The sequence below is a fragment of the Mytilus galloprovincialis genome, chromosome 7 (assembly GCF_965363235.1).
Source record: "Mytilus galloprovincialis chromosome 7, xbMytGall1.hap1.1, whole genome shotgun sequence".
NCBI lineage: Eukaryota > Metazoa > Mollusca > Bivalvia > Mytilida > Mytilidae > Mytilus > Mytilus galloprovincialis.
The window spans coordinates 88,393,449-88,411,364 of record NC_134844.1 but is presented as its reverse complement, the minus strand read 5'-3'; the positions used below and the strand labels follow the sequence as shown (position 1 = coordinate 88,411,364).

General features: G+C 33.1%; 1 protein-coding gene across 1 annotated transcript; it reads left to right on the top strand.

The window, feature by feature from the left end:
* Positions 1–443: 443 nt before the first annotated feature.
* On the top strand, positions 444–9,205 carry LOC143083947 (uncharacterized). Its single transcript, XM_076260361.1, has 3 exons — positions 444–787; positions 5,616–5,643; positions 8,702–9,205. The coding sequence occupies exons 1-3, from the start codon at positions 536–538 to the stop codon at positions 9,070–9,072; spliced, it is 651 nt and encodes a 216-aa protein (XP_076116476.1). The 5' UTR covers positions 444–535; the 3' UTR covers positions 9,073–9,205.
* Positions 9,206–17,916: the final 8,711 nt, after the last annotated feature.

The following is a 17,916-nucleotide window of genomic DNA, read 5'->3' as shown; positions in this document are numbered from 1 at the left end:
TAATTAGTGTTCTGTGTTTCTGTTGTTATGTTGCTTTCCTCTGATCCTGCATGTGCTTTCCTCGGTTTTAGTTTGTTACACGGTTTTGTTTTTCGATTACTTTATGAAAATTGACAGCGGTATACTACTGTTGCTTTTATTCTTTATTTTTAATTGTTTGCATTTGTCTTAACGATTTTTTTAAAAATGATAAAAAGAATACTAACAAGAACAAAGTGATAAGCAGGACAAGATAACAAACAATGTTCATTTGTCTGTTATTTTTATTCAATTCCTTTGAGTAGTCTGTGTCCGCAAATGATGGGTTTTAGAGGATCTTTAGAGACCCTTTGTTTTAAGCCTTATAATAAATTAGTTAAAATTTAACAAAAATAAGTCACATATCTAAAGAATTAATCATGTCTCATTTAGGTAAAAGGTTTTTTAGAATTAGGATGATCATGTTATGTCTTTTTTAAATATTTGATTTCAAATGTAATCAAATCTTTCAGCAAAGTTATCTTCTTGTGTTATTTTAGGTTTACAGGAAGGTGCAATGAATCAGATGCCGAGTGATATTGAACTTCAGAGATTTGCATCACGATGTGATGAAACTACTATTAGAGAGTTAGCCATACATCTTGGTATGTCTCTCCAAGAATGGGAAGACCTAAGATGTAATTTTGATCGGATTGAGGTGGTGAAGTATAGAATACTGGTCAACTGGAGAGAAAAATATTCAGGAAAATTCCGCAACATAGCAAAAGCTTTAACAGATATGGATTTACCTACCCATCAACTGTGTCAGGTAATTGAACATTTGTTGATTTGACCTTTGAGTTTACGGCCACATGCACTGATTATAATTAACTACTGATCAATTGTGTTCTAAAGTATCACATGTATTAAACACTATTATGAATTAGGGTTTTGATTGGGTTTACAGAGTTTGGAATAATGGCGAAAAAAAAATGTAAAATGGACACAATAATTAAAAAGGAGGGGCGAAAGATACCAGAGGGACAGTCAAACTCATAGATCGAAATTAAACTGACAAGGCCATGGCCAAAAAATAAAATAAAAACAGACAACTTATAGTGCACAAGATACAACATAGAAAACTAGAAGACTATGCAACACGAACCACACTTAAACTTGGTGACAATTATGAAGAGAAATTTGGTGCTAAAAAGAATAAAGCATTGAAATCAAACTGCTCAAAAAGATAAGGAATAGAAAAACTATCATAAAGACATAATGAAATAAAGGACCACCCTCCAAATTCTTAAAGATTAAAATTATTATAAATAGACCACTGCCACATTACCTTGTGAGGCCAAAATTAAAAATATCTTTGTTTCCCCTCCCCGATTGAGGTTATCAGGGTATGGGTAGGTAGGTAGGCAAATCATTTTATTTTATTTCTTGATATAATTTTTCTATATTGAATTCAAAAGGTAAGATAAGTCAAGAAAAGTGGGGTATTCCCTGTATTCAGTGTACACCCCAGTTTTCTGGTGTTAAAAACAGTATACACTGGGACTTCCTTTTTCTTATGATTCATATTATGGTATGAAATGTACAAAAGCACACATTTTTCATGTGATAACAATGTTGAATGAAAGCAAGTGTTTAATTGGTTAAAAATCAAGCTTATTTCAAGTCTTATTTGATGCATAACTCACAACAAAACAATTCCTGTGTTCACCAATTTATACCTTGATCACCAATTATAAGATGACAAAAAGATATGTTAATGACTTGGAAATTCAAATTTAATGAATAAAAAAATTTTCAATAGAAGTGAACATACTTCAGTTATGTTCAGTTACACCTGGATCATGCAGCTTGGTCAATTAATTCCTAAACAAAAGATTTGTATGTTTGTCAAATTCTAGAAAAAAAACAAGGCTTCACTTATATGTTTTGTTGTTCCTAGAATACTTTAAGTATTTACAAATTCAACTCATGCATTTATAACTTAAAACGTGCCCTTTTGTAAATTTCATGCCATAAATTGAAAAATAAAATCACATTTAAACTGGTCTTGTTTACACCAGAAATCAGGGAGGTTCCCTGAAAGCAGGGAATTCACGTATCCAACATTTTCTGACTTGTGTCCAACCTGTTCGAAGTCGAAGACAAAGTAGATTGATATCAAGGCACGATTCAGACCATTTTTACTCAAAGATTTTATCCTTTAAACAGGAACAGAGGTAAAAGAAAAGCCAATCAAGGTGCACTCAGTAGGTTGAAAGATGTTTCACATTTTTAATTTTCAAATATATCAAATCGTGTGGCAAGGCATTATGTTTGTTGTCTTCCTTGATTCCGAATAATATAGACGCTTCAATGCAAAAATACCTTGATTTAAAACGCTTGTTGAATACAGCATCGGAAAGGTATGACAAAAAAACCAACGCACGTTAACTACAGCATCGGAAAGATATCCCCAAAAACCAACAAAGCAAAATAAAATTTTGGACAAGAATGGCCGATAAAAATTTTCGAGTCGCGGCGATTTTTCCGGGTCGGTGGTGGGAGGGGAAAAAACAATATTTTATTTTTGGCCTGACCTTTTTTCAAACACTGATATTCAGGTAAATGTTCAATTACATTGGACCTTGTTTTCAAGTTTGTTCCTTTTATCTTGTGATGTATAACCCCAACCAATATAAAAAAAGAAGATGTAGTATGATTGCCAATGAGACCACTATCCACAAAAGACCAAAATGACACAGACATTAACAACTATAGGTCACCGTACGGCCTTCAACAATGAGCAAAGCCCATACCGCATAGTTAGCTATAAAAGGCCCCGATAAGACAATGTAAAACAATTCAAACGAGAAAACTAACGGCCTTATTTATGTAAAAAAATGAACAAAAAACAAATATGTAACACATAAACAAACAAGCTTATTTAGTGGTTGTGCGCTCACATATATGTTTTCTGCTGAAGTTAGTTTATTAGAAACTACGTGTGATAGATCAATTATGTTTTGTATGGAGATAATTACTATCAGTTTGAAGACTATTTTGATACTCTGTCCCTTTGGACAGTGACTTAAGTGATTAGCAATTTTTTTCTTCTTAGTTTGATAGGATCTACATGTTTCAGATCAATGATATTTTGAATGAAGTTGCATAAATACTATCAGTTCATATCAGTTCATGTCTATGTTAAGGCTCTGCACACTAGGTCACGGTCCAGAGACTTTGAATTATTTAGCAATTGCCAATGATATTTTTTTTCTGCCTAAGGGTGTACTTGGCTCATCTAAGGTAAAATTAAATAAATCAAGAAAATTAAAAATTAATACATTAAGCTGGAAGATTTTTTAGTTAAGGATAAAAATAAGCTATAAATATTGATAGGTCATGGAGCTCCGTTGCTAGATATTTGATTTATAAAATATGTTGTGAAAAGGCTGACTCGGACTTTTACTCTATATTTGCATTGATATTATTTCGGTCTTCAATCAAAAGAAATAAAATCAAGAATTTGCTTAAATTTTGTCAAATGACCTTTTATAAGCTTTTTAGTCTTATGTTAAAAGATAAATAGTTGTTATAGGTAAACTATTTTTACCTTGTATCGTATGGTAAAACACCAAGGAGTCCTAACATTTATGTATAATGAGTAATCACGAAAAAACACCTTGCTTTAACTTAATTGTCCTTGAAAAGCTATGTAGTTGAAGTTCAGTTATTCATTTCCTAAACAACAAGTATCAAAATAAAAGTGGTTCAGCCTCTTGCTACATAAGTCCATGATACAGGTAATGTAAATTGAACTCAATTAAACGTTTGTATGCCCCATTTTAGGCAATATGTTTTCTGGACTATGTGTACGTTCGTTCGTTTGTTCGCCCATTCGTTCGTCAGTCTGTCTCGCTTCAAGTTACAATTTTTGGTCGAGGTAGTGTTTTGATGAAGTTTTAATCCAATCAACTTGAAACTTAGTACACATGTTCCCTATGATATAATCTTTCTAATTTTATTGCCAATTTAGAGTTTTAAACCCGTTTTTACTGTCCACTGAGCATTCTTGTTCTGATTTATTTTCTGGTTGTGTTCAACTTATAATTTAATACATGTGATATATGGTTTGTAGATTGGGTGTTATATGAAAATTAGGAGCTATGGTGTCATTCCCAATCAGACGACTATCCAACAAAGTTCAAATGAAGTTGGTGTACGCAATTATAGACAACCATGTAGCCTTCAACAATGAAAATATTCCTATACCGTACAATCGTTTATAAAAGGCTTGACATGAGAAATGTGAAACAATATATTTCAAAACCGCCTAATTTATAAACGAACAGTTTACGAAAAACAGATATGACCGACTTGAACCAACGACAACTACTGAACTATAGGCTCTTGAATACGCCACGTAAACAATGTTGTGGGGTTAAACATGTTAATGAGCTCTCAACCATTGCCTTTTTTTGTCGTAGATGTTTGTGTAGAGTTTCGGTGAAGCACTGAAATATCTCAATCTAAAAACAAACATTTATTGCTTTCCTTTGCGTAAATGTCAGCAGTGTATTTAGACAAACTTTTTTTTTAACGAAAAGTATCGATATCATCAAGATAATGGAAAGTATTGTTGAAATGATCAAATAAATTGAATTTTAACAGGTCTTTACTGAGTTTGGTTGTTAAGTGTGGTAAATAACAGTATAGTAACAATTTGCTTTTAAAGGCACAATTTGTTCCAATGGGAATATCAACAACATATCGATTAACCTATATTGCCAAAACGTACATAAATGCTGTAAAGGAGAACATTTACGGCTTCACTGAATCTATAAGGGTTTTAACCAAATTGTGTATTTTTTAATTCCCTGCTTGCACTTTTTGATCTTGAATGTTTGCTAGGTAGTGAAAACTGTTGATTATAGACACATAAGCAACACGACGGGTGCCACATGTGGAGCAGGATCTGCTTACCCTTCCAGAGCACCTGAGATCACCCCTAGTTTTTTGGTGGGGCTCGTGTTGTTTATTCTTTAGTTTTCTATGTTGTGTCGTGTGTGCTGTTGTTTGTTTGTGCTTTTCATTTTTAGCCATGGTGTTGTCAGTTTGTTTTAGATTTATGAGTTTGACTGTCCCTTTGGTATCTTTCGTCCCTCTTTTAAATAAACAAATTATTCCATAGTTCACTAAAAAAGAATTCAAACTAGCAAACATGTGTTGAAATCGCTAAAACTGCTTTCTTAGTAAGGGTAGGTTTACTCGGTTTTTAATTTGTTATAAAGACCCCACATATAAAGTCACAAAAAATATTTTGTACCAAATGTGGGTCTTATAATTATATGTTTACAACTAGTATGTAACCATTTAAGAACTGATTGAACTTTATAACTTTTATTAGAGTGACTAGTTTCGTGCCGTCTTCCATTTAGATAGGTGTTCATGTATGTCATTTTATCGACAATAAAACTTTAATTTCACTATACAACTATATACAGTAACATATACAACTTAGATTTTTTTATATATTACTTGGAGATCACATAACCTTGTTTTGATTGTTATTGCCTGTTAGGCAGCAATATGTTTACAAAAAAAAATAAAAGGTTTGATTAGATTTCTTTTTTAATAGAATTTAAATTATATTACAGATAAGAAGAGTTATAAAAAGAGAATGTGGTATGTATTGCTTATATCTGTGTTTGTAATTGTTAACACAGACACGATTAGGGTTTTAATGTTGAGACAGGAAGACTTGTCAAGTGTTATGACAGGTAGTTGTATATCCATACAACCAGTGCCGTCTCACAATCCTCCGACAAAGGTACACACAACTATTTCAAGTCGAAATCAAAGTTCTCAAAAATGTTAAGTTCAGGGTCAATAATCTATCTATCTGTTTGTCAGTTTGTAATATGTATGTCTCTCTGTTAGTCAATTTGTTTCCATATTCATTTTAAATTTCTTGCAGGATATATTTTGTAATATTTTGTGTTGTCTGGAAAATACTTATTTGTTTGTCAGGAATGAAGATGGAATATTGTTCGGAAAGGTTATCTTGGAAACGTAAAATTTCCAAAAGTTAAGTTTGTCTGAGAATATATAAGCCATCTTAACACTAATTCTATTTAATGTGTCTGTGTTTTTTTTATTAGGTGCATTGAGTTTTTAACTAGTTTTTTACTACTCAAGTCTTTTGTATGTTGTTTTTATTCATATATCTACCTTATGAGGTAATATGAAATAAGAATAAGGCTTCAGGAATCCATACAGTTAAACAGGTTTTCAGACAGCACCAATGAATCCTTGCCTAAACATAAAGCAGGTGGCGGATTGGACGTGTTTCTTATTTCTACCCCAGCCCACTTCTTTCGTTAATCTTGAACATTTAAATGCTTTCTGCATTAACAGTTTATCTGTTTTAGCTCGCTTAAAGATTTTCGTTATACTATGTATATTTAGGTAAATACAGCTTAGAAGGGCTTGTTGCTGCTTTACTCGAAGTTTAGGAAATACATATCAATTATATTTTGATGCTTTTTTGCCCTGTACATTTTTTTAGTTTACGCTGGAGTTGCTTTTGAAGAAGGCAGTTGAAAGATACGAGGGTTTAATTTGCCATTTCAGAAATACTAGAAACAATGGGTCATTTCAGTTTTATTCAGTATAGTTATATGGTTTTACATATATTTGACTGAGTTCATCTGACTTTATTTTCAAAACTATTTATTTTTATTTCTCTCTCTAATTATATCACATTTTGATATAATATAGATTTTGATACCTTACTTATGATAACGTTGCACAACGAAAAATTATGCGCCTTCACATCTAATCCTTTTGTCTATACGCAGTCAGTCATTGACAATTATATCAATTTTCATTTATGTCATATTAAAGCCGAAATACACAGACTTTATTCTTCCTCGGCAACAGTGTTTTTTGTTCCAAAAAAGAATTTAAACAATCACTTTTAACACTATTTTATATATCCCATGCATAGATTACCGTATTTGGCACAACTTTTTGGAATTTTGGATCCTCAATGCTTTACAACTTTGTACTTGTTTTGCTATATATTTTTTTTATATGAGCGTCACTGATGAGTCTAATGTAGACGAAACGCGCGTTTGTTGTACTGAATTATAATACTGGTACTATTTTATAAAGAGTCCAATTTGAAATTGCATATCCAGAAAACTGTGTCGGGATTGTTTGTTATGAATTTAATGTTTTTCTCATCGAACACAAAGTCTGATTACTTATTTTTTATGTGTTTGTTTGCTTAATTATTAAAAAACATTAAAAAGAACCAATCTCAAAGTTTAGTAATTAAAAAATATCTTTCGAAAAACTAAGGATTTTCTTACCCCAGGAGTAGATTACCTTAGCCGTATTTGGCACAACTTTTGGGAATTTTGGGTCCTCAATGCTCTTCAACTTTGTATTTGTTTTGCTTTTTAACTATTTTGATCTGAGCGTCACTGATGAGTCTTATGTAGACGAAACGCGCGTCTGGCATATACAATTATAATCCTGGTACTTTTGATAACTATTTACACCGCTGGGTCGATGCCACTGCTGGTGGACGTTTCTTCCCCGAGGGTATCACCAGCCCAGTAGTCAGCACTTCGGTGTTGACATGAATATCAATTATATGGTCATTGTTATAAATTTTCTGTTTACAAAACTTTTGAATTGTTCGAAAAACTAAGGATTTTCTTACCCTAGGAGTAGATTACCTTAGCCTTATTTGGTACAACTTTTGGGAATTGTGGGTCCTCAATGCTCTTCAACTTTGTATTTGTTTGGCTTTTTAACTATTTTGATTTGAGCGTCACTGATGAGTCTTAAGTAGACGAAACGCGCGTCTGGCGTATAAAATTATAATCCTGCTACTTTTGATAACTATTTGATTATTGCTCTCTCATTGACATGCATTATATTTGTCCCTTCATCTTTTTTTTGTTGGTTAAAACGATTGTTTCCTGTTTGCTGTATGACAAATCATTTAAATTATTTTGATGGTCAAAATAAAGTTCACATCTAAGATACTTTATTTCACAGCTTAGACACCTGGCCAGCTGTACAATTTTAAATGATGTTAAAAGATCCCAATTCGAATTCTTCTTATCACCTTTTAACACTTTATACTTTCTAAATTTCCGAAAATTGTACCTGTCCAATAAAATGTCTTCTTGGTGTACTTGGATTGAAGTTTCAATGTCTTTTATTTAATTTTGGACTTCACTTATTCGATTATGTCCCATACATAATTTAATGTAGTTAATTTAATGCCCCATTTAAAATTTTATTATCTTTGACTACATTTATTTTCTGTTAGAAACCTATAACATGTCTTCAAATTAATCTCAATCCAAATTCAGACAGCATCAAGCATGAATATTGCGTCCAAATTTGCCAAGATATATGAAGATGTGGTGTGAGTGCCAATGAGACATCTCTCCATCCAAAATTACAATTTATAAAAGTTAACCATTATAGGTCAATGTACGGCCTTCAACCCTGTTAAAGGTTCGAAGTCTGTGCTCTTATCAGCCTGCGCTTGTGGGATTGGTGAAGCATTTTATTTAACAATGCTATGCCTTTTTGGAGAGAATATTAACACTTTTCCTGTTTTACAGTCTACTTTGCTTTTTGTGATGAGTTTTATAGCAACTTACAGAACTTTGACTACACAGTAGATTTGTCTTATGATTTATATTTATCTAAACAGATATCGATGAAATATACATGGATTGGATTCCAACAGATGAAATTCTAGATGCTCTTGCACAAGTCATAGGTGTGTTATCCTTCCAACTGGGTATAGAATTAGAGTTACCGATAACATCAATAGATATTATACAGCATGATAATGGACGGAATTTAGTTGCACAGTGTAAACAAATATTATTTCAATGGAGAGTTCAGGGGGTCAGGCCTACCATAGGCGTTCTGGTTCAAGCTCTGCTTAATGTTGGAAGAGGTACCAAATGTTTAGAAGAGATCATTAAAACTGTTGGAGTGAAGAAATATGAGCCACAAAAAGAAGGAAAATTAAAAACATTTCTTAAAAAACTGAATCTTTTTCAGAAGAAGAAATAGTACAGACATTTTTTAATTGGAATTTTATAATCAAGACTTACACCATCCTTTTGCTTTGCCATCAGGAGACGATTGCAATATTACCTGGTGTAGTCTTATCTTTGTGTAAAAAAATATTCAAATTCTGGCAAACTAAATTTCAATACTGGCATAGATGATGAGTTTATATTCAACCTAATTATAAACAGTTAACATAGTAAGATAGACTACATAATTAATTATAAATTAACTTTTTTTCGACAAAGGAAACTATTTTACATTTGTGAACTTTCCAATTTCATGTTGCACTTCTCGCATCACCAGAAAATAGGGTACTGTAAATTCATAATTTATTGCAATTATTTTTTTGGTGTCGCAAAATTGGTTGGGAACTGTAATGATAAGAACTCGTATTCTGATATCCGATAATCGGGTTTTTCTACACACTGATATTATAAAACATCAGTAGAAAGCAACAATGTGAACCTTTTTGATGAGTTAGGGCAGCAAGGTGCTCGTAGAGACATAACTTGGGAATGTTACCAGTAAATATACATATGCATATCGGTCAAATTGAAATATATGTAAAACATAAACATGATCAAGTACAAGAAGGGGTAGTATACAGAATTTGAGTGTAAGTATAAACTCTCAGAAGTCCGGGGCATATATATACGTTGACAATATTCCGAATAGCCCTATATTTTGACCATTGAAAAACAAAGTTGTGCATATAACTTTCCTTTCTAGGATACATGCTTTGAACTAGCTGTCAGTAACTGTGAGATATCCGTATTTCCCCTTTTTAGCTCACCTGGACAATAGGTCTAAGTCAGCTATTGTCATCACTTGGTGTTTGTCATCAATCGTCCATCGTCTTCGTTGTACGTTTGTGGTCGACTTTTTACTTTACAAAAATTTACAGCTCTGAAACTACTGAACCACTTTTAGCCACATTTGACCACCATCATCATTGTACTGTAATTATGATTTTTACCATTTTTGTAATTTGCCTTATTTGATAAAAATTATAATAGATATATAGACACTATGACACTTCGGTATTGACATGAATATCAATAATGTGGTCATTTTTTTTATAAATTTCCTGTTAACAAAAGTTTAAATTTTTCGAAAAACTAAGGATTTTCTTATTCCAGGCATAGATTTCCTTAGCCGTATTTGGCACAACTTTTTGGAATTTCGGATCCTCAATGCTCTTCAACTTTGTAATTGTTTGGCTTTATAAATATTTTGATATGAGCGTCATTGACGAGTCTTATGTAGACGAAACGCGCGTCTGGCGTACTAAATTATAATCCTGGTACCTTTGATAACTATATACCACATATTCCTATATCTAAACATGAGCAGCAAGACAGGATCTACTTACAAGCCAATGTATGCCATTGCAGTTAGTGGATTTTCATTTCTAAAAGGATTTTTTAAACCCTCTTTTTTGTTTTAAGCAAAAACAAAAGGAGACACAGAGAGCACCGAAACAGATTTATAAATAGTCAGCAATGCAAGATTAATGAAAAAAAGAGTATTGCAATGAATTCCATTATCGTCTTCCAGGTTTGAGAGTGTCCTTTGTTGAATATGCTGATAGACCAAGGTGAACGACACAGAATCTTTAAACCCTCATATAGTTTTACCAAGAAACCTCCATTGTATGAGAATAAAATCATTTCTTGCAGTGTCACACAAAACAAGTAAATATAGGAATGATGTATATATAGTATTTGTTTACTACAGTAATGTAGTAGATTGTGTCTTTACATTTATCTAACAAATTGACTCATATCAATGATAACATTGTGTTCCAATGTAGTTGTTTGTACACTTATTTTCCACTATTGTTGTAGATCGTGTCATTATAACACACGTTTGACAAATTCTATCATGTAAATAAAAGCATATTGAATTGTTTATAACTTGTTTTTAACTACATGTTGTTCTATTGATGTATAGTGTGTCATTGTAGCGTATGTTTGACATTTTGTATCTTGTAAATAGACGTGTTAGGAAACTCGACACTACTGCTGGCGCTCGTGTTGGGTGGAAGATGAATACAATATGATAAGGGGGTCATCTCTAAAAGAATAAAAACTATATTGATTTTATTACCTGTATGACCACTGAAATAATTTATTTATAGTATGCAAATCAATTATTTTTAAAGACCCCACATTACTGACTAAATGTGAATTTAAAAATAAATGACGTGGAATACTAGTATTGAAGATAATTTAAACCCTTCATTTTACTGTAATTATTTGATTACACAATGCAAAATATGATATAACAATTAGCCAAATCTTTGCCTTTTGTGGAGAAAAGGGGATGGGGTTTTATTTTTGGGGGGAGGGGAGGGGCAGGTTTTTATTTTAGTTTCAGAATCAACACACTCTTGCAAATAATAAAAAGTTTTGTCCCGCCTTATCTCCCGATGGAAACAAATCATCTTTTTACTGTCATTCTGGAACGATTAAAAAAAAAAAAGGATAACACAATTTATTTTGGAAACTAGACACATGTTCCCCTTTTACACAAAATGAATACTCGATGATTTATTCTAAAATGCAAATATGGGATATTGTGGTCACGTGCCTTTAACATAAGTATTCAGTTGCATTGGTTAAATACGTAAATATCTCAGTTTGTTTCTCAACAAGTTCGGCCCACAATTCAACTAGTTGATTTAGTTCGTTCCTTTGATGTCCCAAAAAAAGTACCAAACGACCCGGTTTAACGTCTCATTGCATGTTCAACAAACACACCACTATCAGATTCTGATATTCTTTTATTTAAATTTTTACATTTCTTTCGCTCGGTGTTTTCCGCCTAAATTGATGTCTCTTATATGATGTAACACTTAAATTGACTTTTGACCGCTGAACTTGAAAATGAATTTGGTTCTAGATATTCATAAGGGTAAAGTGTATGTTAAGTTACGTCGAAATCGATTCTACAGTAATAACAAAGATATTTAATAAATTACAAGTCTAACAGTAACCTTGACCTTTGACTTCGAAGTTTATAGGATTCTAGATATTCAAAAGAACTAATTATTACCAAGTTTGGTCAAAATCCTTGAACGAGTGAATATAAAGTGTTAACAAGGGTGTTACGGACGAAAGTTGACAAACTGACGGACAGACGGTATCGAAACAAGATCCCCTCTAATTGTGTTACCGAGATGATAAAAACCATCTGAATCGGAAATGCAAACACATATTATGTTAAATGATGACAATGAGGGATGGGGTACACGAATGGTATTTAATGTATTTACATAAATAAAGCCAGTTTTAGGATATACGATTGTAGCTGCGGAAAACAATGTCAACTGAATCTTAAGTGTTTCTTTTTAATGTCTTGATAACTTTTTATTTCTTAAGTTGACACAAAGAACTAATACCAGTTACTGAATGCTAGCGCAAAGTAAATAACAATATCATCTGAATTTTTAAATCAACCTTGAACTATATATTAGTTGTTAAAATGACTTGGAGCTAGCTTTCGATGAATGGAAGTTTTATTACATGTATAAAAAAAAGTGATTCAATTGTCATTGTTTTTTAGTTCAGGATTAGCAATTTATAAACACAGATTAGCAATTCATGAACACAGATTAGCAAATCAAGAACACAGATTAGCAATCCGAGATGACGGTTTTTCAATCCGATAGTCACGGGTCCATTATGTTTAGTGTTCGTTTATGGCTTTCGTAGTTATACAACTACATTCTTTTACCATTTGTTAACACAACCTTAATATCAAGATAAATATTAATTGATCTAAAAACGTATCTATTCAAGCATTATTGGTCCTTAAAAGAATTAGTTTATTCCTTCGTACTTTAATAACTATAATTGTTTACGATTAATCTCAGAGGTATCAAACACACCTATCCATACAGGTAACACACATATTTAGTGTGAGATGGTCCCCACATCATATTGTATTCATCTTCCATCCAACACGAGCGCCAGCAGTAGTGTCTTCTTTCCGAAGACGTCTATGAAAAGCATTTTGTTCCACTTTTAATAAATGAGTTGATACATTGAATTGTTTATAACTTGTTTGTAAATATATGGTGTTCGTAACACATATATTTAGTGTGAGATGGTCCCCACATCATATTGTATTCATCTTCCATCCAACACGAGCGCAAGCAGTAGTGTCTTCTTTCCGAAGACGTCTATGAAAAGCATTTTGTTCCACTTTTAATAAATGAATTGATACATTGAATTGTTTATAACTTGTTTGTAAATATATGGTGTTCTATTGATGTAGAGTGTGTCATTGTAGCATATGTTTGACATTTTGTATCTTGTAAATAAAAACATTTATTCCACTTTTAATAAATCAATAAATAAATTGATACATTGAATTGTCTATTTGTCTATTTGTCAGGTACATATGTTTGACGTTTTGTATTTTGTAAATAAAAGCATTTTGTTCCACATTTAATAAATGAATTGGTACATAACTGATGTTTTAGTAATATGTTGTATGTTTTTGGTAAATGACATGGCTTAATAAAATGAGGGCCAAGATGAATAATTTACCATCAAAATCTATAACTTGAAGAAAAACAGACCATCCATGGCAAGTCGAAAAGGAAAAACAAGAGAAAAACAAAACGCAATCACAACAATCTTTACAATACGAAGCAAAATGAGTAAAGAAAAGAGAAACACAAAGACACAGATAAACGGGAATGACCGCATGTGCATTATCAGGAAAAGGGCAACATATGAAAGAAAAACGGGTATGATCGTATGTGCTCAGGAAAAGAGCAACAAGATAACACTAAAACACGGGTATTATCGCAGGTGCTGAGGTAAAGAGCAACAAGATAACACTAAAAAACGGGTATAATCGCAGGTGCTCAGACAAAGAGCAACAAGATAACACTAAAAAACGGGTATGATCACAGGTTCTCAGGTAGAGAGCAACAAGATAACACTAAAAAAACGGGTATGATCGCAGGTGCTCAAGTAAAGTGCAACAAGATAACACTAAAAAAACGTTTTGGTGACTATATGTTGAAGGCATCTATCCCATCGAACTAGAGATAAAGGATACAACAGATACAGTTAAGTCTGTCTCATATCTTGACTTACATCTAGAAATTGACAATGAGTGTCGGTGGAAAACAAAACTTTAGAACAAACGAGATGATTTCAGCTTCCCAATTGTGAACTTTCCATTTCTATGTAGTAACATTCCAGCAGCGCCTGCATACGGAGTATTTATCTCCCAATTGATACGATATTCCCGCGCTTGTATTTTCTATCATGATTTCCTTGATTGAGGGTTGCTGCACAAAAGGAAGCTATTAAACCAAGAGTTCGAAATGGTGAAGTTGAAATCATCCCTTCGTAAATTTTACGGACGCCATCACGAGTTGGTTGACCGTTATCATGGAATAACCCTTTCACAGATGATATCGGATATGTTTCTTACGTCGTAACTACAATTCCCTTCCCTTTTCATGAATGTGACCTACCACATTAGACTATTTTCAATAGCATGAACAACACGACGGGTGCCACATGTGGAGCAGGATCTGCTTACCCTTCCGGAGCACCTGATATCAACCCAAATTTGTGGTGGGGTTCGTGTTGTTTAGTCTTTAGTTTTCTTTGTTGTTTCTTGTGTACTATTATTTTTCTGTTTTTCTTTTTCATTTTTAGCCATGGCGTTGTCAGTTTATTTTTAATTTATGAGTTTGACTGTTCCTCTGGTATATTTCGCCCCTCCTTCATGGGAGGCCGTTCCGATCAAACTATTTTAAAACTATTTTTGAAATACACTGAAATTTAAAAGACGCACTGATACATGTATTACAAACAAAAATAATTATGCGTTATTGTGCTACTGGCCTATTACATGCCAAAACGAGTGTCTTTAGCTCCAAGAAGACATAGAAGCAACTATAAAATGGGACCACGACTGACTCATGTCATTCGACCCTGACAAATGTAACAACCTAAGAGTCTCAACAAAGAAAAAACAAATACCTTTTTATTATGACATGCATGGCCATATTCCAGAACAAGTACAATCAGCAAAATATCTAGGCATTACAATCTCTTTAGATCTTAAATGGTACAAACATAACCAACAATCAGCAGCAAAAGACGAAATTAAAACATTATTTCAAAATTAGTAAAGAAGAGCATATCAAACTATAGTAAGACCAACATTAGTATGTTGTTGCACAGTTTAGGATCCACACACTTCAGAAAACATATATACAGACTGGAACAAGTGTCTTATTATCATCTTTGATTGTATAGTTCGACTATCAGAGAAGATATAGCGGACTTTCATCTACCTATCAGATCGGTTACAGATCGGGTTGGTTTGTACTGCGTTTTGCTTTCATCTTGCATCGAGGAGTCTGGTATGGTGTATCTGGCCGTTTCAAGATTAACACAGCTGTAAATACTGCCTCTGGAATTGGCATTATTAATGGTGATGTGTGTGGTGGTGTACGGAGTAACCCGGGATCATCTAGATCAAATCCCTCGTCAAAGTCAATCCGACATCGCTTACCTCTGTGGTTGGTTGGGTGGAGATATTACTGGCGATGGCATGTATTCCTGTGGTTGAATGGAATGATAACAATGTACGCATTAATGACGATCCCCTCGGGTTCACATTGGTATTTGGTAGGCTTCAGGGTCGGCTTGGGTTTACTGGAGGATGCCTCTGGTTCCTTAGGCTTATTCCACGTTAATTGAACTGTCACCTGGTCAGTACTTGACAAAATTTCCATGCAGGTTCTTTTCCAGAAACGTTCATGGCATCCAATAAAACATTTAATTCATCTGGGAATTCCATTATTGTTTGTCCAAGCAGTGTGTCGTGTTGTGAGCTGTGATCAGTAAAGTTAACTAGTAATCTAGTAGACCAAGTGCAAAGAAGATTTGCACCATGAATACTTGCAACAGATTTCACAACAACACCAGTGTATCTGAAATGCTTCAAATGCTAAACTGGCAAACCCAACAAGAACACAGGCTAAAAACCAGACTTCAAATGTTCCACCAAGTTATAAACAATGAAAATGCAATACCATCGCAGGATATTCTCATAAAAAGCCAGTCTAAAACAAGATTTACCCATTAACAAACGATCGAAACGGTCCAGAAACAACAAGGGCAATCGCATAAACAATTTGAAGATTCCCGTAAAATTATCGGACTGTCTTGGATTAAACGACTTCAAACAGCTTATCCCCTGGGTCTAAATGACAATATACTTGGACAAGGGAACGGAACATATCTACTACTTCTTCTATTGATATCATGAATATTTTTGATAAAAAAAACAACGAAATAATAGGTCTCATGGAAACATATCAATCGAAATCAACGAGTTAAACATCGTATGAATTATACACTTGGTAATCTCCTTTCCATATTTAAAAACAATGGTAGGCATCAATTATTATGTAAACTGGGTCAAATACCCATTAGTAAATTTCACGATATTTTCAGAGTGTGACACCATCTCTTTCTTCAGCCCACTATATGAATATTCTCGTATAACTACAGCTTTTTGCCGCCATACGCTGTTCCCGCGTATCGTCGACAAACCTGAAGATCATAAACGTCATTTTCTGAAAATTAAATATATTAGCAGAGGTATTGATTTTATCAACTTATCTAGTATATTTAATGACTCTACCGTTCAAAACTTTATACCTCTCTATTTTGATAACATAGAACCACCAATAATTTCATACACTTACAAAAAAAACAGCAGAAGTTTAATTTTTAATTATACGTCGGTTACATCAGACGTGAATATAGATAATAATACTCCTTTAACTTGAAACTGTGAATCGTCGAAGTTTAGATATGTTCCATATGGCCATGTTATTATAGGAGACCTCAATATCGTCCAGGACAGAGAGGTTAAACACGTTTTGAAAAAAGTATCAAAATGTCGTCCTCCATCTAAAATAGATTGGAAAGAGTGTCGTCAAGTCACCAAAGATACTCTTTCCTCGTTTTGTAAAAAATGGTGTAAACGGGAAAAATCTGATAAAAAATCTCTTGATTCTTTAAGTTATTAAAATAAATGTATGAATGTGGTAGATAAGAGAATATCACATTTTGAAAACAATTTCGAAGTGAATAAAAGATTACATAAAACATGTAAAACACCTATTTCCAGAATAAGAACTTTCAACGCGTTTTGTGTTTGTACCGGCCGACAAAGCAGCCAACAATGTCGTGGTGGTATGCCGTAAATACTACACGACGGTTCTTAAGAATGAAATTTTAAATTCATCTACATTCAAGTCCATCCGCTCCACAGAGAGTCATATAGTAAACAAACATATCACAACCACATCAAAGCTTAAGGCTTCTTCTGAACATTTGAAGGTCTCTACTATGTATTGGTTACACAAACTACACTACACAAAAAACATTTAAATATCGTTTCATCTCGGCCTCTATTAAGTGTTCTACAACTAATCTTTCAGTACTTTTAACAAGTTCATTAACTACTATTAAAGAGCTTATCATAAACTATTGTAATAAAATATATGAACATAGTGGTATAAAAAAGGGGGGGCGAAAGATACCAAAGGGACAATAGAATAAACTATTTTTGGAATGTAAAAAATTCTTTGGATGTTTTAGATAAATTAGGTGGTTTTGTTGGTCCTTTTGATTCTGTTGACAGTTTTGATTTTTCTACTTTTTACACTACACTTCCACACTATCTTATTAAACAATTTTTTTTCTATTTATTTAAATGGTCGTTTGGTAAAGCTGAATGCAGATATATTTGCTGCAACGCATTTAAAGCCTTCTTCTCTAATGAGAAAAG

Excerpts from the sequence above, each read along its gene's own strand:
- LOC143083947 (XM_076260361.1), top strand. The coding sequence starts at position 536 with ATGAATCAGATGCCGAGTGATATTGAACTTCAGAGATTTGCATCACGA. Across the intron at positions 788-5,615 it reads CTACCCATCAACTGTGTCAG|ATAAGAAGAGTTATAAAAAG; the intron begins GTAATTGAACAT and ends ATTATATTACAG. Across the intron at positions 5,644-8,701 it reads AGTTATAAAAAGAGAATGTG|ATATCGATGAAATATACATG; the intron begins GTATGTATTGCT and ends TTATCTAAACAG.